Source organism: Bubalus kerabau, chromosome 7, assembly GCF_029407905.1.
Source record: "Bubalus kerabau isolate K-KA32 ecotype Philippines breed swamp buffalo chromosome 7, PCC_UOA_SB_1v2, whole genome shotgun sequence".
NCBI lineage: Eukaryota > Metazoa > Chordata > Mammalia > Artiodactyla > Bovidae > Bubalus > Bubalus kerabau.
The window spans coordinates 14016787-14036188 of record NC_073630.1 but is presented as its reverse complement, the minus strand read 5'-3'; the positions used below and the strand labels follow the sequence as shown (position 1 = coordinate 14036188).

The window sequence follows — 19402 nt, the reverse complement described above, 5'->3', positions numbered from 1 at the left end:
TGCCAAAATAATTTTGAATTCAGTCCAAACTCAAGTTTCTTTACTCTTTCTCGGTCTCTTGTGTTGGTGAACAGCATGAGCCTCCACTAAGTCACTCAAGATAGTACTTGAGAATGATGTTCGACTTTCCTCTTTTACACCCACTTCTAAAGAATGACTGGAGAAGGAAATGGCAACCCACTCCAGTGTTCTTGCCTGGAGAATCCCAGGGACGGGGGAGCCTGTTGGGCTGCCGTCTGTGGGGTTGCACAGAATGGGACATGAAGTGACTTAGCAGCAGCAGAAGCAGCAGCAGCAGCAGCAACTAAAGAATGACTGAGTTATTAATTATTCTCCCCTCTAAGCAAATTCTCCTCTCCATTCCCATTTGCAGTAGCAGGGCACAACCCTTCACCAAGAATCACCCAGAGTACTGCCAAAGTCTTCTCTGGTCTCCATCTACCACACTACCAGTATAAACAGCTTATAACACAAAGCTAGACATCTCTTAGCCTAAGTTTGTTTGTGTGTTTGTTTGTTTTTACAGAATTACTGTAGACCTCAAAGGGATCTTTCTAACTTCCGGACTCCTCTCTTGCCCTATCCTTCACTGTAACAATGTTTCTTCCAAATAGAATTGCTTACCATTTCCCTCTCTTGCCAGACTACAACTCCACAGTTTTGGCCACAGCATGTTCCTGTTTGCTTTCTCATGACAACGGTAAACAGATTTTGCTTTCCATGAGGGTCAATGTATAAGATAGGATAACTTACAAAGACCACCTTTTTTTCCCCCACTCAAACTGAAAATAGTTGAGTCCCATTTATATATATTAATGACCACTATATATCCGTGTGCTTCATAAATTTTTTTTAAGTACAATATATTCAAATGTTTCCTTAAATGACGGATAATGTAGCATCAGCTAGAAACCAACCAGGAATATACAATACAGTATTCAATTTATTCAGTATTCAATTTATATTGATACATAGTCAATCCAACATAGTTTTTGCAAAATTATCTAAAGTATTTAAGAAGTACAGCTAAAATCCATATTTTCTTTGTAAAAGTATCACTGTAGACATGGCCCTTTGAACTGAGCTAATCCCTGGGGTCTTGGCTATCAGCAGCATTACCTCTAAAGGACATTCTTTTCCCAATAATAATATTTTTCATCCTGCTCCAAGACTGTCATTCAGAGTATTCTTCCTTGGTGGCCTGGAAGCTTCATTCCTCTTATAATCTCAGCAGCCAAGAGCAAGTTCTAGCCTTAGAATCTGGGCAATATTTTGAGAAAATAAAACGATTTCTTCTCAGCAAGCCTGTGCATATGAGCATTCAGGGGCTGATTTTCCGGTTTATGGATTATCTAAAACCCTTTGCTCCTTCCTTGCTTTTGGCCATTTTACTGCTCATTAGCATTGCTACTGAAGGATGGACAGGAAAAATAAAAGAAAGAATCAGAGCAGCCAGTTTTGCTATTTATTAACCGCTTATCAACCACTACAAGAACTCTTGTGAAGAAAAATAGAAATATTGGAGAGTTAGTTTTCAAACTGTTATTTTCAATTTTCAATGTTTGTCCTATTCTCAATGATCTCCACAGAATTAAAAGCTTGCATAAATATGTTTTCCCAACAAAACTTACTTGATTTGTAAAGTTAACTAGTTTTACTTTTTCTATTAGGAAATTTTCTTTTATTTGCTATAATATAAAATTGTCATTTTCACTGAGGAGGTTATTATACATTAGAAGAAAATACCAATTAGTAATACAAGATAATAGTATACTAATAACTCTAAAAGAAAACAATAAATGTAATTTAATTTCTCCATACCCAAGAAACCAAGCTTAATAATATGATATGTGGCATTAAATTTAGAAAGAATTTCATTCATTTTATTAATTACAATATAGACAGTGAAAGTTGCTCAGTTGTGTCTGACTCTTTGCAACCCCAGGGAATTCTCTAGGCCATACTACTGGAGTGGGGAGCCTTTCCCTTCTCCAGGGGATTTTCCCAAATCAGAGCTCAAACCCAGGTTGTCTGCATTACAGGCATATTCTTTACCAGCTGAACCACAAGGGAAGGCCAATTACAAGATAACTAGATCTAAAAGCCATCTCCTCTTTTACTTGACCTAAAAGCATAACTACTGATATCCATAGACGGAAAAAAAAGGAAAAGAGAAAAAATAACAGAGATGTTCCCTTAGCTCTGACTATGGCACGACTACATTGACTTTGTAGCCTATGAAGTAAAACAAGGTTAATAATTAGCCATCATGAAGCTGAAGAAGGAGATTTCTATTATAAATGAAGACTTTCTACAGGTGGCAATCTCCTTATCCCATCCATATATTTTTTCTGAAATATATGTTTGCTTTATGGCAACTTAAGGGCAACATAATGGTGGCATTTAGTAAATTATCACATATTCCAGTGCCATAACAGACCACAGTCATCCAGTGAGTCCTAAATTGCTATACATTCAGTCTCCAAAGTATTATCTCAGAAAGCACATATACTTCAAAATTCTTAAAGGATGGGAAGCATGTCTTATGTGTGTGTATTAGTGGCTTAGTCGTGTACAACTCTTGGCAACCCTACGGTCTGTAGCCTGCCAGGTTCCTCTGTCCATAGGATTCTCCAGGCAAGAATACTGGAGTGGGTTGCCATTTCCCTCTCCAGGGGATCTTCCCGACCCAGGGATAGAACCCAGGTCTCCCACATTGCAGGCAGATTTTTTACCATCTGAGCCACCAGGAAGCCCAGGTCTTCTATGAATATATATTGAACTGTGTACACAATAGGTGTTCAGTAAGCACTGAATCAAAAAATTCACATGGTTTTCATATAACATTTAAAATGTTTTTTTCTGCAAATAGAATATGAGGATGTAGATCATGATTTCTCTGCTTGAAAATAATGAATTATAAAAAAATGTGCAAAACCCAACACAACTGCACCACCAGGAAACCAAAGAGTAATCCCTCTCAAGTCTGGGCATGAGTCACCTTCCACACTAATGACTTGTTAATTTTTTTTTTTTTTTTTCACAATTTTTTTAAAGTAGAAATTTATAATGGTTTTTATAAAGGGCATGCCTCCCTTGGGCTATGCTGAGAGTTGCTGGTATTTCTAAGAAGAAAATTCCCTATTTTCTGTTACCACCTTCAAAGAAGTAGCAAAGAAGAAATCTGGGCTGAAGAGCAAGATAGTAATTGCCACTACACCACTAACATAATTGTGTTGGTTGTCAGATTGCAGAAATTATAGAAGGAAGAATCAGTCTTCCAGATTTCAATTCACCATGAACTACATGCCACAGAACAATAGAACTCTCTTGTCCCAGTTTAGTTCCAAAGGTATTACCTACCCTACGGTTTTTAAGATAATAAGCCCATCTAAAACGTGCACCTGGTGGGGCCTGTCATTTTAATGATGTCAAGGTTAAGTATACTAAGCACATCACCAATTTTAGGGGCTCATTCCAAGTTAAATGTGAATTTAAATCTGTTAAGCATTTCTTTCAAATGATTGTATTTCACCACCCAGGAAGGCAAGAATTAACAATTTTAAAATATCTTTTGATGTTATATACTTCATTAATCATGTTCCTCAGCTCCAGCCATAACACAGCTTGCCTTCTTTATCAGTCATTGCTGTGCCCAAACCACAGGACTCCTATGCCCTCACCGTTCATGTATTCTATGCTTATACATCAATAGATGTAACCAAGCAGAAACAAACATGTGTTTCCGTAACCAAGAAAGTAAACCAGAAACAAACATTACATTGTTTCCGTAAGACAAATGTTTTTATAGAGGAGATACCACTGTAAATGACAAAGAACACAGAAAAATAAAATGTATCTGTTATTGGCATTATTTTAATACAAATATTCTTATTTTAGCTAAAAAATCAATACATAACTTATGTATATTAGTAGGAGACCAGTAAAAGAACTCAGATTCATTTTCAGAAGGCTGAATTCTGAGGTTAGAAAATGTGCAACATTTTCTTTCCTCATTTTCACCTATGACTAAAGATCTATCAGCTATGGTATAGCACAAATAGAAGTGAAAGTTCCATAAAAGGAAATATTTAAATGTGTTACTGAAAATTAATATCATATGAATTTATCTATTTAAATTCTATATGGCAATATGTACTGCCTTTTGAAAAAACTACACTCAATAATGGTTCCAAACTGATTTAAGTAAATTGAATGCATAATAAAATTTACTTAGAGGAAACTTTTATTCAATTCAAATGTGTCTATTATAATGAGAGGCTTTTATGCTATCTTAATGTTATTTTAATGCCATTTATATAGGAATATGGTGTGTCCCTAAAATTAGCAAATACTAAAATACTAAATGTTGATTCTACTTGTAATGGTATATCAATACTCCATAAAATATAATACATTCATAATTTCAGGTAAAAATTTTTTGTCTAAATTTGAGTGCTAATATGGGAAACTACATGAAGCAAAACTGCAGAACAACTGGTTCTGTTTCAGAGACGACATATTAATATAAGTTTCTTTGTCTAAATCCACTGGCATTGGCCCAGTATCACTTGACCAGAGATTACAAAAACTAAACAAAAAACATAAACAACAATCAAAAACAAAAACACAATGCTATTTGAACATGTGTTATCTAAATTCAAGAATCCAATAGGACTGAATTAAAATGAACATTTTATTTTGAATCCTCTTACTGAAAATTCTCTTATGATTTAAACTTTAAAAAAATTACTAACTATCCAAACTCTGATCATGAAAAACAAAATCTTCCCTTTACCTCATATTCCCACCTACACCATACCCTTTTGTCCCCAACAAAGCTCATAGAACTCCTCAAGTCCCATTAAGTCTTTGATTCCTTGCCAATCTGTATGTTGTCACTTCAGTGCACTGAAAGCAATTTTGTCAAAGTCACTTTTGTCCTCAACATTTCTAAACCCAGTAGTCAAGTTTCAGTTTTCATCCATAAAATTTGACAGAATTTCTGGTTTTCTCCTTGAAATACTTTCCTCACTTGGCTTACAGAACACACCATACTCCTAGCTTTCTTCTTAACTCACAGGTCACACATCTTTCTCTTCTCCTAGATTCTCACCCTGACCTCTACATTTTGGAACACCCTTTGGTATATAATCTTGGACCTCTTCTTTTTGCATAATTATTCCTTAAGTGTGCTATCCTCTCCCATTGCTTTAAAGATCATGTCTGTAATGATGAATTCTTAATGTGCAGCTTGAATTCCTAACTTCCCCCCGAAATTCTAGACTAATATAATCAATTACCAACTTAAATTCTCAAATTTGATATCTAATAGAAATATCAAATATAATAAATGTAAATTTTGACTTTTATCTAAAACCTACCCATTGCCCCATGTTTGCAATTTTAGTCACCTGCTTGCTTAGTAAAATACTTCAGAAACCTCATTATTGTCTCTGGATTTCTCCCAGCATGTTTCATTGGAAAATCCTATTTCTTTTATAAACTTCAAAATACATCCACAATCTTAAACTGCTCAACTAACTCAGCAACCAACTATTAGAACAGTTCAATTGAGTACTGTCAAATGGTAGTACATAATAATGTTCCTATGACTACTTCAATCAGTTCAACCAAGCAGATACACTTATCTTTCTAAAACACAAAGTATTACATAGCATGTGTTTGATCTCAACTCTCCAGAGGGCATCCTATATACTCAGATCTAAATACCATATCATGACTTATAAGCTATGATAGGATCTTCCCAATTTGCCTCTTAGACTTATTTCCTTCTACTTTCTGCTTTGCTCTCTACACGTTTGTTTCACACTGACTTTTAAGATGTTCCTTAAATGAATTAAGCAGATTCCTTAGTGTCTTATCTCAGGGCAGTTGCCTTTGCTATGCCCTCTGGCTGAAATCCTTTTTCATCAGATACCCACATGGCTAATTTCCTTTTTTGGAATCATGTCTCTGCTCCAATAATCATCTCTTCAGGAGGTCTTACCAGACCACCCTACTCAAAATACAGTGCCATTCCTTCATTGTTCTTAAAAGCATTTATCACTACCTGACATTATAACATGTATTTCCTTATTTATCTGGCTGCTACCCCCATGAGAGTGCAATTACCTAAATACAAGGGCATATTAGTTTACTTGTTCGACATTTTAAATCCAGGACCTAAAAAACAGTACTTCATAGAGAACAGGTCCAGAATAAATGTCTGTTGGATGATATACTATTCTCCCAAAGAGCATACATACGGCATATTGATAATAATATATACCTTACCCTGTGGGTTTAGGGAACTAACTTAAAGAATTATAATGATTCTGATAATGAAGCAATCACCTTTTCAAGATTACTTGGGAAAAATCAAGTATTAGGAGCAATAAAATAAAATTCAGAGCAATAAAATTATTATTTTAAAAACTACTCTGCATTATCTGGGAATGAAAAAAATTTTACAATTGTTTTAATAAAATTAATAACGATCTTTTTTCATGAATAAAAATATCTGTTAATAAGGATCTTGATTACAGAGTGATTTTAAAATGTTTAACACACAGGGAGGCTTTTTGTGAGCTCCTTGTGCTTGCCTCTGGCTTCCTTCTATTCACTCAGGAAGGCTTTCAATGAGTAAACCCAGCCTCAGCTTCACACTGACAACCATTTCATGAACAACAGTAGGGTAAAAGCAGGAATACCTGGGGCAGGAATCCAAAACAATGAAGAACACTGAAGAAACACTGGCTGTTTCTTTTATACACTACATTTGTGAGTGGTGCCAAATGCATTCTAATATTCCTGATGCACTTCGACTTGGTAAATTCTAAGGGCTCCTGTAGTCCCTGCTGGTTAGAACATGACTACTCACTCCCCCAGTCATCCTGAAAGTACACTAGTATTGTGGGATACACTAGCACTGTATGTAACATCTAAATACTAACCCTAGAGAAAACAAACACAAAATGTAAAATATTTGGCAAAACTAATACAATTTTGTAAAGTTTAAAAATAAAATAAAATTTAAAAAAATTAAATTAAATTAAATTAAAAAAAGGAAAAAGAAAAAAGAAAAAAAAAAAAGAAGAAGAAAAACACCAATACAGTATACTAATGCATATATATGGAATTTAGAAAGATGGTAACAATAACCCTGTATACGAGACAGCAAACGAGACACTGATGTATAGAACAGTCTTTTGGACTCTGTGGGAGAGGGAGAGGGTGGGATGATTTGGGAGAATGGCATTGAAACATGTAGAATATCATATATGAAATGAGTCGCCAGTCCAGGTTCGATGCACGATACTGGATGCTTGGGGCTGGTGCACTGGTATGACCCAGAGGGATGGTATGGGGAGGGAGGAGGGAGGAGGGTTCAGGATGGGGAGCACATGTATACCTGTGGCGGATTCATTTTGATATATGGCAAAACCAATACAATATTGTAAAGTTAAAAAATTAAATTAAATTAAATTAAAAAAAAAAAGGAAACAAACCCAGCTCTCCCTTCTGATACTGAAGTTATCTAGAATATCTGATTAACAAATATACAATAATTCTTGTTCATACCAAAAATATCTTCATATTAAAAGTGAAAGTGAAGTTGCTCAGCCATGTCTGACTCTTTGCGACCCTATGGACTGTAGCCTGCCAGGCTCCTCCATCTATGGGATTTCCCAGGCAAGAATACTGGAGTGGATTGCCATTTCCTTCTCCAGGGGACCTTCCCGACCCAGGGATTGAACCTGGGTCTTCCGCATTCTAGGCAGACGCTTTACCTTCTGAGCCAGCAGGGAAGTCATCTTCATATTATGGGGTCCTTAATTTGAAGGTTTAAGGTTCTGTGTTCCACCTGTTCCCCTTGTATTTTTTTTTTAATTCACTCTAAACCTATTAAAAATGGCTGTTTGAACCATACTTGACTGTATCTCTTCTGAAATATAGGAATTTGTCTTCATTTTAGGTCATGTAATTGTAGAGCTTAAATGAACATTAATCTAAAGCTTGTTTTAGGGTTAATAAAAATAAGGACTAAATAAAATAAATAGCTTCCCAATATAGTTCAATAAGTTATTGGTAAAATTGGTACTTAACCCTAAACACTCAAAATTCTAATCCAGAACACTGTTTACTGTCTTATATCCTCCTTCGGTTTTTCTTCACATTTTCTAAAATTTCTGTCCACATCCAAATGCTAAAATTCACCAAATTGAAATGACCTAACTTCACAGATGCCTTCTTAATAACCAATCCCAGAATTACTCTCGTTTTTTTTCCCTTATCCTTCAGATATCCATCTGATCATTTTTTACTATGAGTTTTAATAATATATTATTCCAACTAGTTTATTAAATATTGGCACAGGGCAAGGTCTAACATAATATGATAAACTGTTCATTCATTTAACCCAGTATTCCATTCTCTAATTATGTGATTTGCCAACATTAAAACTAATATATCAGGTCAAAGTTGACCTTAGTTTCATTCTCCATTAGTCTTATAATAGGATATGCCAAAAGAAAGATTTTTGCCTCTTAAACAAGTCAAATAAACAGGAAAATTTCTACTTGATAATAGACACTGGTTTCATATTAGCACACAAACCTGATGGTGCTTGTGGTGGTGGTAGTTGTGGTGGTGGTATGTGTGTGGAAGAAACTGATATAATACATAAAACTTCAAATTTCCCATGCCAAACTTATCTGAAAGTATACATGATCATTCACAAAATTCAATGGTTGACATTTGTAAACATATTTTTATTTGTGCCCTTTTTCTTTTTCACAGCTCTGTATGTGTTTCATGTTACAAACATCAATCAGTTTGGGACCCAAAATGTTCCCTAGTTAACCAGTTACTAATGTCTGTTTGAAGAAGTGAAGTGAAGTTGCTCAGTCGTGTCCGACTTTTTGTGATCCCATGGACTGTAGTCTACCAAGGCTTCTCTCTCTGTGGAATTTTCAGGCAAGAGTACTGGAGTGGGTTGCCATAATGTCTGTTTAGACCAGCACTATTATGTGTATTTACATACTATTTGGAATTTTAGTTTTTCCATAGATAGTATAAGTATAAGTAAGAGTATATTTCTGCTGTATTTTAATTTTGTGAAAAATTTACACCACTAAATCCAGCAATCGAATCTAGAGAATATAGAATGTTGATATGTCCTAGAATTAAATTCTTACAAGAGTCGGGGACAGCATTTCTTTTTCTCGTTTGAAAATAAAGACCATCTGTATCTTAGAGTATCATAATCCTAATTAAATGGCATCTTTTCCCTAAAATTAAAAAAGAAAAATAATTCATGTGATTTTCAAGTAGGACTACAAAGGAACAGCTCAGAATGCAGTGACACCTAATGGCAAAATTATCTTTATAGGGCCACAAATGTAACTTCTAATAAACACTATATTTGTAGTCAACCTAAATATCACTACTCACCAATATGCTATTGTCTGAAATATCATGAAAATCTAATAGTAGCACCAAATACTTCACTTTTTAATACTAAAGTATTGCGTGCAAGTGAAGGAAAACCACCCTCTGCATTAAAATGTGGTTTTAAAATTATATATTTTTGAGATAAACTTGCAGTATGGTGAACTGAGCCTTAGCGATTAGAATTAAATATAATGCACCTTCCATTACTCTTAATAACCTCAACTGGTTTATATTGTTAAGTTGAAAGTTAATGATCTTGATTTTTATTCATATTTGAATTAAAATTTATAGGAGCTACTTATCAGATGTACATTTCACTTGGAGTAGAAAGCAAAGGTCCTCAGTGTAATGGCTTATTAATCATGTCACAGTTGATATTGTTGATTAATAACACTGTCCAACTTAATGCACATCTGAATTGCACTTCAAATAACTGTATTATTGATACAAAAAAGTATACATTATAAAGTATACCCCAATTTTATATCCAGAAGCTACTTCTTAATACTCTCTAGAAGTTTACAGTATAACTTATCTATAACTTAGGGAGCAAACAACTATTGTAAATCATAAAAGGATAACTTAAATTACTGAAATGTCTTATACAGTAGGGAGTTCTTGATGACTCCTGAAGGCTGTCATTAACCAATGCAAATCATGTGAAGAGTTGAAAAAAAAAAAACAATTTGACAGAAGACACAGTACAACTTCTGGAAATGCCACAACATTCTCTATTTGATAAAATTGTCCTCAGTGCAGCAGTAATGAAAATTAATGCTTTAAACTTGCCATCAATTATATTTATAATGTTTATAATGTGGTAACACATTTTATTCACCCATCAGTTTTGTACTTTAAACTTTCTCATGATGAAAACATTCTGTGAATTGTCTTAGGCTTCTCAACATGTCATAGTTGATGATTATGGTCTCAGAGGACAAAGTATCATTTGCTTATGAGAAAAACATGCATAAGTGCTTTATTTATATTCCCTGTTGGCATAAGGTATTTTACCATGACCGATAACAATAAAAATATGCTTGTGGTTTTTGTAATATATGAATAAGTACACTGTTTGAGTGATTCCTTGTAGAGAGATGTAACTGAGGATGGCTCATCTCAATCAGTTCTGTGGGCACAGGAACCAGATAAGAAATGAGCACACATTAAACTGTTAAAACATGAGATCCTCTGTATTAGATATGAAGCAAGACACAAACTGTGCGGTTGACTGGAAATGCCACCTAATCCCCGCTTAATTAAAGCAGTGCTCTAAACCCCTGTTGTGTTTAGGGAGTAAAGAGTGTGGGACGACTGATGTATGCAGAAAATAGCAGTCAGCGTGGCTAATCTCAAAGACTTTGGAGCTTTCTAGCTACATAAATCAGAGCGACTTTTGAATAGCCTCATAAAACACAATATCATTGCCATTCCACTCACGACTTTTTGGTTCTTCCTACAGAATGCAGATCATTAGGAAACTTCTAAGCAATCAAGTAATGTGAGTCTGATGAAATTACTCAATCAATGCACAAGCTCAAGGTAGAAGCATAATTCAAAATTGCACAGTTTTTATACGTCAAAAGACCTTTCCTTGTGGGAGGGGCAAAGAAGATCACAACTGAGGTGATTTATTTCCAAACACTGTGCATGTATTGCATGTACATGTGTATGAAACAAGAATATTCTAATTATCAATTATCTTTAAAATATGATTTAACAGAAATTCAAAGTAATTACATTAGTTCATTTTGACTAATAAATACATTTTCATTTAAGTTATTAGAGTTTAACCATTATATCTCATCATTGCAGTCAACTAATGTGCTCAAAAACATATGAATTTAAAATATACAATTGATTTTATTAAAAAATACCTGCATGAAATAAAAACAAAGAGGAAGAAGAGACGGTTTTCATACATACACTTTGGTTCAATACCAAAAAGATTCAATATTTAAAGAACCTATTAGAGCAGTGTCTTTTTATCTTTCCAGCTCGCCTGAACTACATATTGCAGCTACTTTCTACCAGAACACATCACATGAGGCTGTGAAAACCTTTCATTTCTGCATATCTCTTTACATCTATAGAGTTGAAATATTCACTTCCCCTCCAGTTTCATCACTTTTATCCCTTTAGTCCTAAAATATGTTTGCCATAAGTATATTTCTCACAATTAAATACTTAAATGAAGACTACCCCCTAAAGATAATTATCTTTTCCTACTCAACCAAGTAAGTAAACTGATCCAAAGACTATTAACTGATACTTTAAAAATTTTGACATAGCTACTCAGTTTTTAATTCATTATAGTTTAGCTAGGATGGGGGTGGAAGAGAAAGAGGATTTTAACCTCTGACGTGAACATAAATTACACTTGATCATTTTTTTTTAATTTAGGAGGTAAAATTTTTCAGTATGTTATAAAAGATATGAAGCATCTGAAACAACCGTCAATTTGCTAGTTTCATGGCAATATTAGGTAGTCTATAAAGAAGGTAATTCTCTTGTGTAATGTACTAAATGAATTCAAGTCAAATTATCTGAGAATTAAATATTTATTTCAGTAGTATCAATATATACATTTAATGCATACAATCAGCTTTCTAAAGAAATCTCTAATTTGTACACGGACTTGGGGTGGCAGGTCAGGTTATAAATAAGTAAGCCATGTCATACTGACTGATAGAACTCAAAGGAAAAAATACAGTAGTTGTGTTCTATTTTGAAACAAATACCCAGACTGCAATGCAAGATAGTATTTATCTGGTAGAGGACAGTAACAGCTGCAGGTGTTTGCAAGTAAAGTACTTATTGTGTAGACCACTGAATAAGCAATAAAATAAGCATTTACCCACACCCTCGCTTCTGAGCAATGAGGAGCATAAGGCAGAAACTCCTAAACACAATGTGAATGTAAAGGTACTGTGATAATATAAATCTGTATTCCTGCTTCAGTCATTTACAACTGGATATAAATTAAATGTACGTCATTTCTTTAACAGAGGATACGTCATTTTTGAACTCTTATCAGAACATTACTGAACCTCTCAATGAGGCCACAATTTCTCCCTGAAAAGTTCTGAACCCACAGGCACTGTTGCCCCCAGGCAAAATGTGATCTAGTAGGCAAGCTATCTAGTGATTAATTTACTAAATGACTACGTACAAGGTTTTCTGAACCCTGACCTTACTACTCCTCGCACAGGAACCTATATGGTTCTATTGATATAAACGATAGAGAATGGCAGACATGTTTACAAAGACAGCCTCTGAGACCAAGAGAGGGAGCCCCCTGGAGCTGAGGCTGGCCTCCACGGGTTCACACACCAGAAATCCCTGGCTAGGGCACACACAACCTCCACCTGCACTAGGTTCCCCTTTCAGAACGTAAGTGTGAGTGTGTGTGTGTGTGTGTGTGTGTTGGGAGGAAGAAGGGGTATGCGCGCGAGCGTGCGTGTCTGTGTTTGTTGCTCGGGGGAGGGGCAGGGGGACGGAATGGGGAGATGCTGCGACCCATCTGTCGCCTCAATTTGCAGAACATCAAACCGTGTGGACAGATAAAAGTCTTGTGCCCAGAAAAATTCCCCAAGAGGGGCCTCTCCTCAGCGCAGTAAATGAACCTCGCTGGCCCGCGGACGCGAATTTCCGAAAAGGAAATCATCGCATTAACGTAGAGAAGGCTGCAAGAGCCCGTCTCCGTTCAGCTCTCACGGATTAGCAAGTGAGAAGAGTTGGAGCCTGAAGCTGCGAGCGCGGTGCATGATAATGACGCGCAGCCCCCACCCGCGCCCGCCCCCGCGCCAGCGCCCGCCTCGGCCAGTCCCGGCCCGTCTGGTTGCCAATAGGTGGGGCCACAAGCATCTCCAAGCCGGCTCGGCGTCCTTCCCGGAGTCAGGCCACCCCGAGCCCCAGCGCCTTTGCTCTCGGCCTAGCGCTGCAACTCGCGAGTTGACAGCGAGGCGAGGCAGGTGTCTGCGAGGCTGCCCACGAGGGCAGCCCGCGCGCCTCTGCTCCCGCTTTTCCCCCGGCGCCGGAGGCCAGGGCCGGCGAGCGCGAGCCGGGCACCGAGGTGCGCGGCTCCCGGTCCTCGGCGACACGGCCGCCGGCCCCTCCCGTCACGGTGGCGGCGACTCGACGCGAGTACCGCAAAGCCGAGAGGACAGCAAGAAGAGCAGGAGGCTGGGGGCGCCGCCAGCACCCCGTCACCGCCGCACGCGCTGCGGCGAACGCGGCCCGCTCACGTTGCAAAACCACCTGTTCGATCCGAAGGGAGCTCTCGCCCACCCCCACCGCCCACCCCCATCTCCCACCCCAGCTCTTTTCGCTTCGCAGATGACTCTCTGTTCCCCCCAAAGATATACATATATATTTTTTTTTTTTAATGGAGCAAATATACATCCGGGAAAGAATATGGAAGGTAGAGTCGATGAAACTTCCTTTCCTCACACATTTAGAAGCCCCCAGCGCTCCCCGGCACACACGCACGCTGAGGTAAATTGAGACCCCACGCATCCAGCCCACGCTCCAGGATTCACCGCGAAACAACAGCACAAGTCCAGGTTCAGCATCCACATCCTTCCAGAAAACTGCACAAGTGTGAGGGAAGGGTAGCGGGAAGGGGCAATGAACCGAAGCCACCGCCAACGAGCCACACAGAGGGCGGAGAGGGGGAAGCAAAGGGAAAACGTCTGCGAAACCAAACGGTCAAAGTACCCACGGGCAGCACCAGCCCTTTCTTACCGATGTGAATGATCGAATCCGCATTTGCCGAGTCCCAGGTTCGAGACCACCAGACGGACAAAACCAAGAGCCAGGGGAAAACTTCCATCTCCTCCTAGGCTGATTCTCTTTTAGGATGGATTTTCTTTCAGTGTTAAAAATAAATATATAAAAGTCCAAAGAGTTTGAGGTCACGATAGTTTAGCACAAGCTTTTTCTTTTTCTTTTCCTTTTTTTCCCCCCTAAATTCCTATAACCAGACCAAAGCTTTTAATCGTCGCTGAGGAAGGCAGAGAGAGTACCAGAAAGAGCCCAGCCTGAGGAAACCTCCTTCGCGAAGCCGTGTCACTTGGAGGGGAATTTTGGCATCGCCAGAGTTGTTTGCAGTTTGGCTTTTTTAAAATGTATCCAGCCTCGTTGTTCTCGGGCAAGGGGGAGAGGCTGGAGCTCAGACCATCCCCATCGCTGCGCCGGGGCCGCGGGTCTCCGGTCCCAGCTACGCCGCAACTTCCAACAGACCACCCCCCCAACCCCCCGCCTCACGCCGGATGTTCCCCTCCCCCTCCCCCCACCGAAAAAGCCCCCCTCCCCCCCGCCCCAACGGCCCGCGGAGAATCGCTGGTCTTCGCTGCCAAAATAAAATCTAAGTGGCAAGATTAGGAGATTCCGAGCGGAACAGCCAGATTCCAGTAGGGAGGGGAAAAAACCCTCTCCAAGAGGGGTAGTAAAAGTGAACTTCAAGGTAATGCAGATAGTAATGCAGAGAAAATCCCCTTTCTGCGCGAGGCGGGAGCGGAGTTCGGCGAGGCGGGCCCGCGGAGCCGGTTCGCTGGGGCGCGGTGGCGGGGGAGTTGTGCCGGGTGCGAGCAGCGGGGCCGGGCCGGAGGAGGGAAGCCGCCGCGGGCTGCAGGATGCTTTTGGAGCGGTTCGCCTGCCGGGATGCAGGAAGCGAGCAAGGAGCGAGCCTGGCAGCTTCAACGCTAGACCCACGTTGCCTAGAAATGGATCACCTAGGAGAACGAGCGAGCCCGCGAGAGAGCGGTGCTATCAGGCGGAGAGAGGGGAAAACCGAGAGAGGAAGAGCTTCTCTCTAATAACCACCTCCTCCCCCTATCTGCAATACAAGGGAGAAACAAAATAGTGCTCTCATTTCCCTTGGAATCTTCAACCGGGACTGAGAAAAAGGCAGGACTCTAAGAGAAAAGACGTTGAAAGCTTTTTTTTTTTTCCTTAAGGAGGTTAAAGCCAACCTAAAAAAGCCACCCCACTTATTTAACCTTGTTATTGCAATTCTCCAACAGGTATCAGACTTTTTCTAGTCTTTGCCTGGAATTAGTCACATCGGTTAAAAACAAATTAGGGACACCTGGTCACTAAGGGAAAAGGAGACCTAGAAAGCTTTTAATGAGATTTCAATTATAAAGTTATATATATATATATATATATATATATATATATATATATATATGAAAGGAGAGGGCGTGCTAATTACCTTTCATACAGTGGTTTTTTTTTTTTTCTGTCTCCAGAGTATTTTTTAGGCAGTCGGGATAGAAAAAAGATAAAGAAGATCTTGACATTTTAAAAATTTAACAATTACGTGAAACAGAAATGCATGTTTCAGTGAAACATTTGATAAAAACATTACATTAGCTAGCTCGCCACAGACCTTGTATATTAATGCAGAATGAGGAAGTTGGTTGCTTCTCCATGGAAAGAGCTGAGAAAGTACTGAATGACAGCCTCCCAGTACCAGCATGAAAGGATTTTCTGCAAGCATTCTCCTTAAAATCCTGAGGATTGTGACTTCCTTTCTTCTAATGGTTAACTTGTATCCAGTCTGGCCTCATTTCAGACTGGAGATGTGTTAACGAAACCAAGTGAGTAGTTGAGGCCAGGTATAAACAGGCCTAATATTTCAATTATAATTGGAATCTTTGGGGAATGTTGCTACTTGGCATTTATGGATATCAAACTCCTCAACCTTTGGAGCCCTCTCTTGTCTCCAAATTTGGCAAATCTCTTCTTTTTACACTCTCACTTGAGCACTTCTTTCTAGTCTGGTGTATTAGGCTATTATTTCACCAAACATAATTGTGTATCATCACCTCTGTGAGATGGTTTCTTTCGTTCATGTTGTGTATTTTTTAACTGAACATTCTGGGAAATGTGCTACCATATTGTTACTTAGGTTAACAATTCTGTTGAAAGGCACCTATTCAGCCCCCCAACGACTCTCCTCAGCCACTTCAAGGGCTTAGTTCAAATTTTACCCATGAAGTCATATCCAGTCCTTTAACATGGGAATCATATGGAATAAATGGGTTCTCTGGCAGCTCAGCTATAAAGAATCTGCCTGTAATGGAGGAGAATTGGTTTCAATCTTTTGGTTGGAAAGATCCCCTGGAGAAGGCAATGGCCACCCATTCCAGTATTCTTGCCTGGGAAATTCCATGGACATAGAAGGCAGCTGGGTTACAGTCCATGTGGTTGTAAAACAGTCCTGCGTGACTTAGAGACTAAACAACATCATACGGAATAAACTCATCCTCCTTCTGTGTTTTCACAGCACACTCTACTTTTGTATTAGAGTCGGGACAAATTCTGAGCTACACCACTGACACCTTGAGCGTGAGGACCATAGCTTATTCATATTTTAGTCACATCATTTTACATAGAGCCCCTTGGTTTACTTGAAATTCATCACTTCCTTCTGAATTTGGCATAAATCAGTGCTTCTAAGAAGCAACCACTGATTGCTGCTGCTGCTGCTAAGTCACTTCAGTCATGTCCGACTCTGTGCGACCCCATAGACGGCAGCCCACCAGGCTCTCCCGTCCCTGGGATTCTCTAGGCAAGAACACTGGAGTAGGTTGCCATTTCCTTCTCCAATGCATGAAAGTGAAAGTGAAGTCGCTCAGTCGTGTCCGACTTTGTGTGACCCCATGGACTGCAGCCCACCAGGTTCCTCCATCCATGGGATTTTCCAGGCAAGAGTACTGGAGTGGGGCGCCATCACCTTCTTCAAACCACTGATAAATTCCTATCAATTTTCATCATTCCTTTATTTTTTTCTATTAGTACACATTGATTCAATATTGATTTTATTGATCTTGTTGATATCATTTTACTTTTTAAAGGGTTCAGTTTCAATTTCATGGATCATATTTTGTTGTTATAGATTATGAAGTCTTTGGAAAAATGGACATATCTCCCCATAGCTTTCTTCTATTATATTTTATTACTCACAAGGACATTTTAAAAAATTGATGAGTTAGTATATGCCCAACCAAGAAAAAATTGTGAAGTAACTATTAACATGGAAAAAACACTCTAGTATCTTAGAATCAGAGAACTAGGAGGAACTATAAAACATTAGCTGGCCCCATCCTTGCTTAATAAATGTCATTGCTGGAGGTAGCTAAATACAGACAATTGATACTAATCTTCTCTATTGGAAATCTGTTCTAGTGTATTAGGAAGAAAACATTTTCATCATTCTAAAATCCTCCATCCAAATAATTTCTGTGTCCAGTGAGTTCTAATTACTAGATTTTTGTGTGGAATATTAGTTTAAACACATTTTTAATTTTTATGTTAACTATATTCTCTATTTTAGAAAATTGCATATTATGATCTAATATTTAGTCAGCCTTTTAATCTGTAAATTAGATGTTAAGTTCTAGAGGGAAAAATTAACAAATTCCTTGGCTCCATTTTTATAAAGGTTTTTGATGAAGTCTATTTGTTAGTCTAGTAAAGGCAACTTAGCTGTAATTCATGTGTTATCACACAAGTAGTTTGCTGCACTGAAATTCAAAACTGTAACATTATAACATTTTGGAAAAAAAAAACAGAGCTTTCATTTACTAGAGTTTTATAACCAATGATTAATTTTTGGAATAAAAATGTAATTTAATTATGATTTATGAATTTATTGTTTCTATGTGAAGACTGTCACTTCATTCAGTCATTAGTTGTGATGTGAACATCAATAATTTGAAGAAATGCTCGATAATCTTAGCAACTTTAAAATGCAAAATATAATGATTTTTATGGAAGAACATAATTTTGGAGGACTGTTCATTTATTGTTGAGGAGACATGAAATTACAATCTCCTTTAATTGTTACAATGTACTATGTGTAAAGAAAGCAACTTAATGAAAATACTGGGAACATACAAATTTTTCATTTTCACTTTTAAAAAAATACTAAAAATACCAGTATCTTAACTTTAAAAATTAACTGCTCATAGGATGTTATAACATCAGTAAGTCAACTTACATTAATCATTTTTAAAGAACTGTTCAATAATATTCAGTTACTTGAGAGGTTTATTTTGTTTTAGCATAAAAATCTGTAAATGTATGAGAAGTGTACTTAAAAATTAGGAGAAAATTAACTTGAATACCATAGAAAATAAATGGAGTATAATGCCTTTTGGTCCTTCTTTCTAATTCACCATAAGTGTATGATTAATATTATAAATACAGATAGGCACACAAAAGATGTCTAAGTATCATGTAACTTTATCATAAATATGAAAGAAAAAAATCTATAAGAGCAATAACTGACTATGCAAGTAGTAATAAATTATGACCGTGAAATTATAATTGACTTGTTCATTTGCAGAAGTGAAAAAGGAATTTTTGTTTGTTTGAGAGGCTGAAAAGGCAACTTTTATACTATGTAGATCAAAGAAGTTAGGAGCTCAATGGGAACTTAAGGCCTCTATTATTCAGTGTCTGGTTTTCTAGAAAAAGATGAGAAACTTAGCCCTAGAAGTTGTACTGGTAATTTGTTTAAGGACTTGAACTTAGAAAACACATTTTTTTACTTTTAAATATGCTTCAAGAAAATCATTCTTACACATATTCCTGTATACCATAATAACATATTCACACTGGGTATACTATGTTCTTTTATTTTTAGCTCAGCTTTGCAAGACTCATCACTTTCTACTCTGTCAAACTGTTTTACCCATAACACTAGTGATTGGTGACACTCACTCCCTTCCTTCCTTCCTACCTTTCTTCTTTCTTTCTTTCCTTCCCTCCACATTAATATCTTAATTCCTTTCTCCCTTTCAAAGCTTTCCCTAAATCTGTAAAGCTGCTTTACCAGAGCAATGTCATATTTTCTTCTAACTCAATGTGATGCAAATTCCAACCAAATTTTGCAACTAGATTATTTGATAATTTTTAAAATATAAGCACTCTA

General features: G+C 37.7%; 1 protein-coding gene and 1 non-coding gene across 4 annotated transcripts in view; both read right to left on the bottom strand.

Annotated features, from left to right (window-relative positions):
* The window catches only part of LOC129657470 (uncharacterized), a 75229-nt gene extending 60518 nt beyond the window's left edge, over positions 1-14711 (bottom strand). For 2 of the 3 annotated variants that reach the window (XR_008716749.1, XR_008716750.1), the window contains exon 1: positions 14203-14711. Coding sequence is in view for 1 of the 3 variants with exons in the window: in XM_055587663.1 (XP_055443638.1) it covers positions 13354-14048; positions 14203-14290 (783 nt within the window). In the remaining 2 variants the exon portion in view is untranslated. Of the gene's footprint in view, positions 1-12954; positions 14049-14202 lie in introns of those variants that run through there. The other variant, XM_055587663.1, reaches the window with a different exon arrangement.
* TRNAS-AGA (transfer RNA serine (anticodon AGA)) lies at positions 7740-7811 on the bottom strand. The gene has a single exon. It is a non-coding gene; the product is annotated as a tRNA-Ser (tRNA).
* Positions 14712-19402: the final 4691 nt, after the last annotated feature.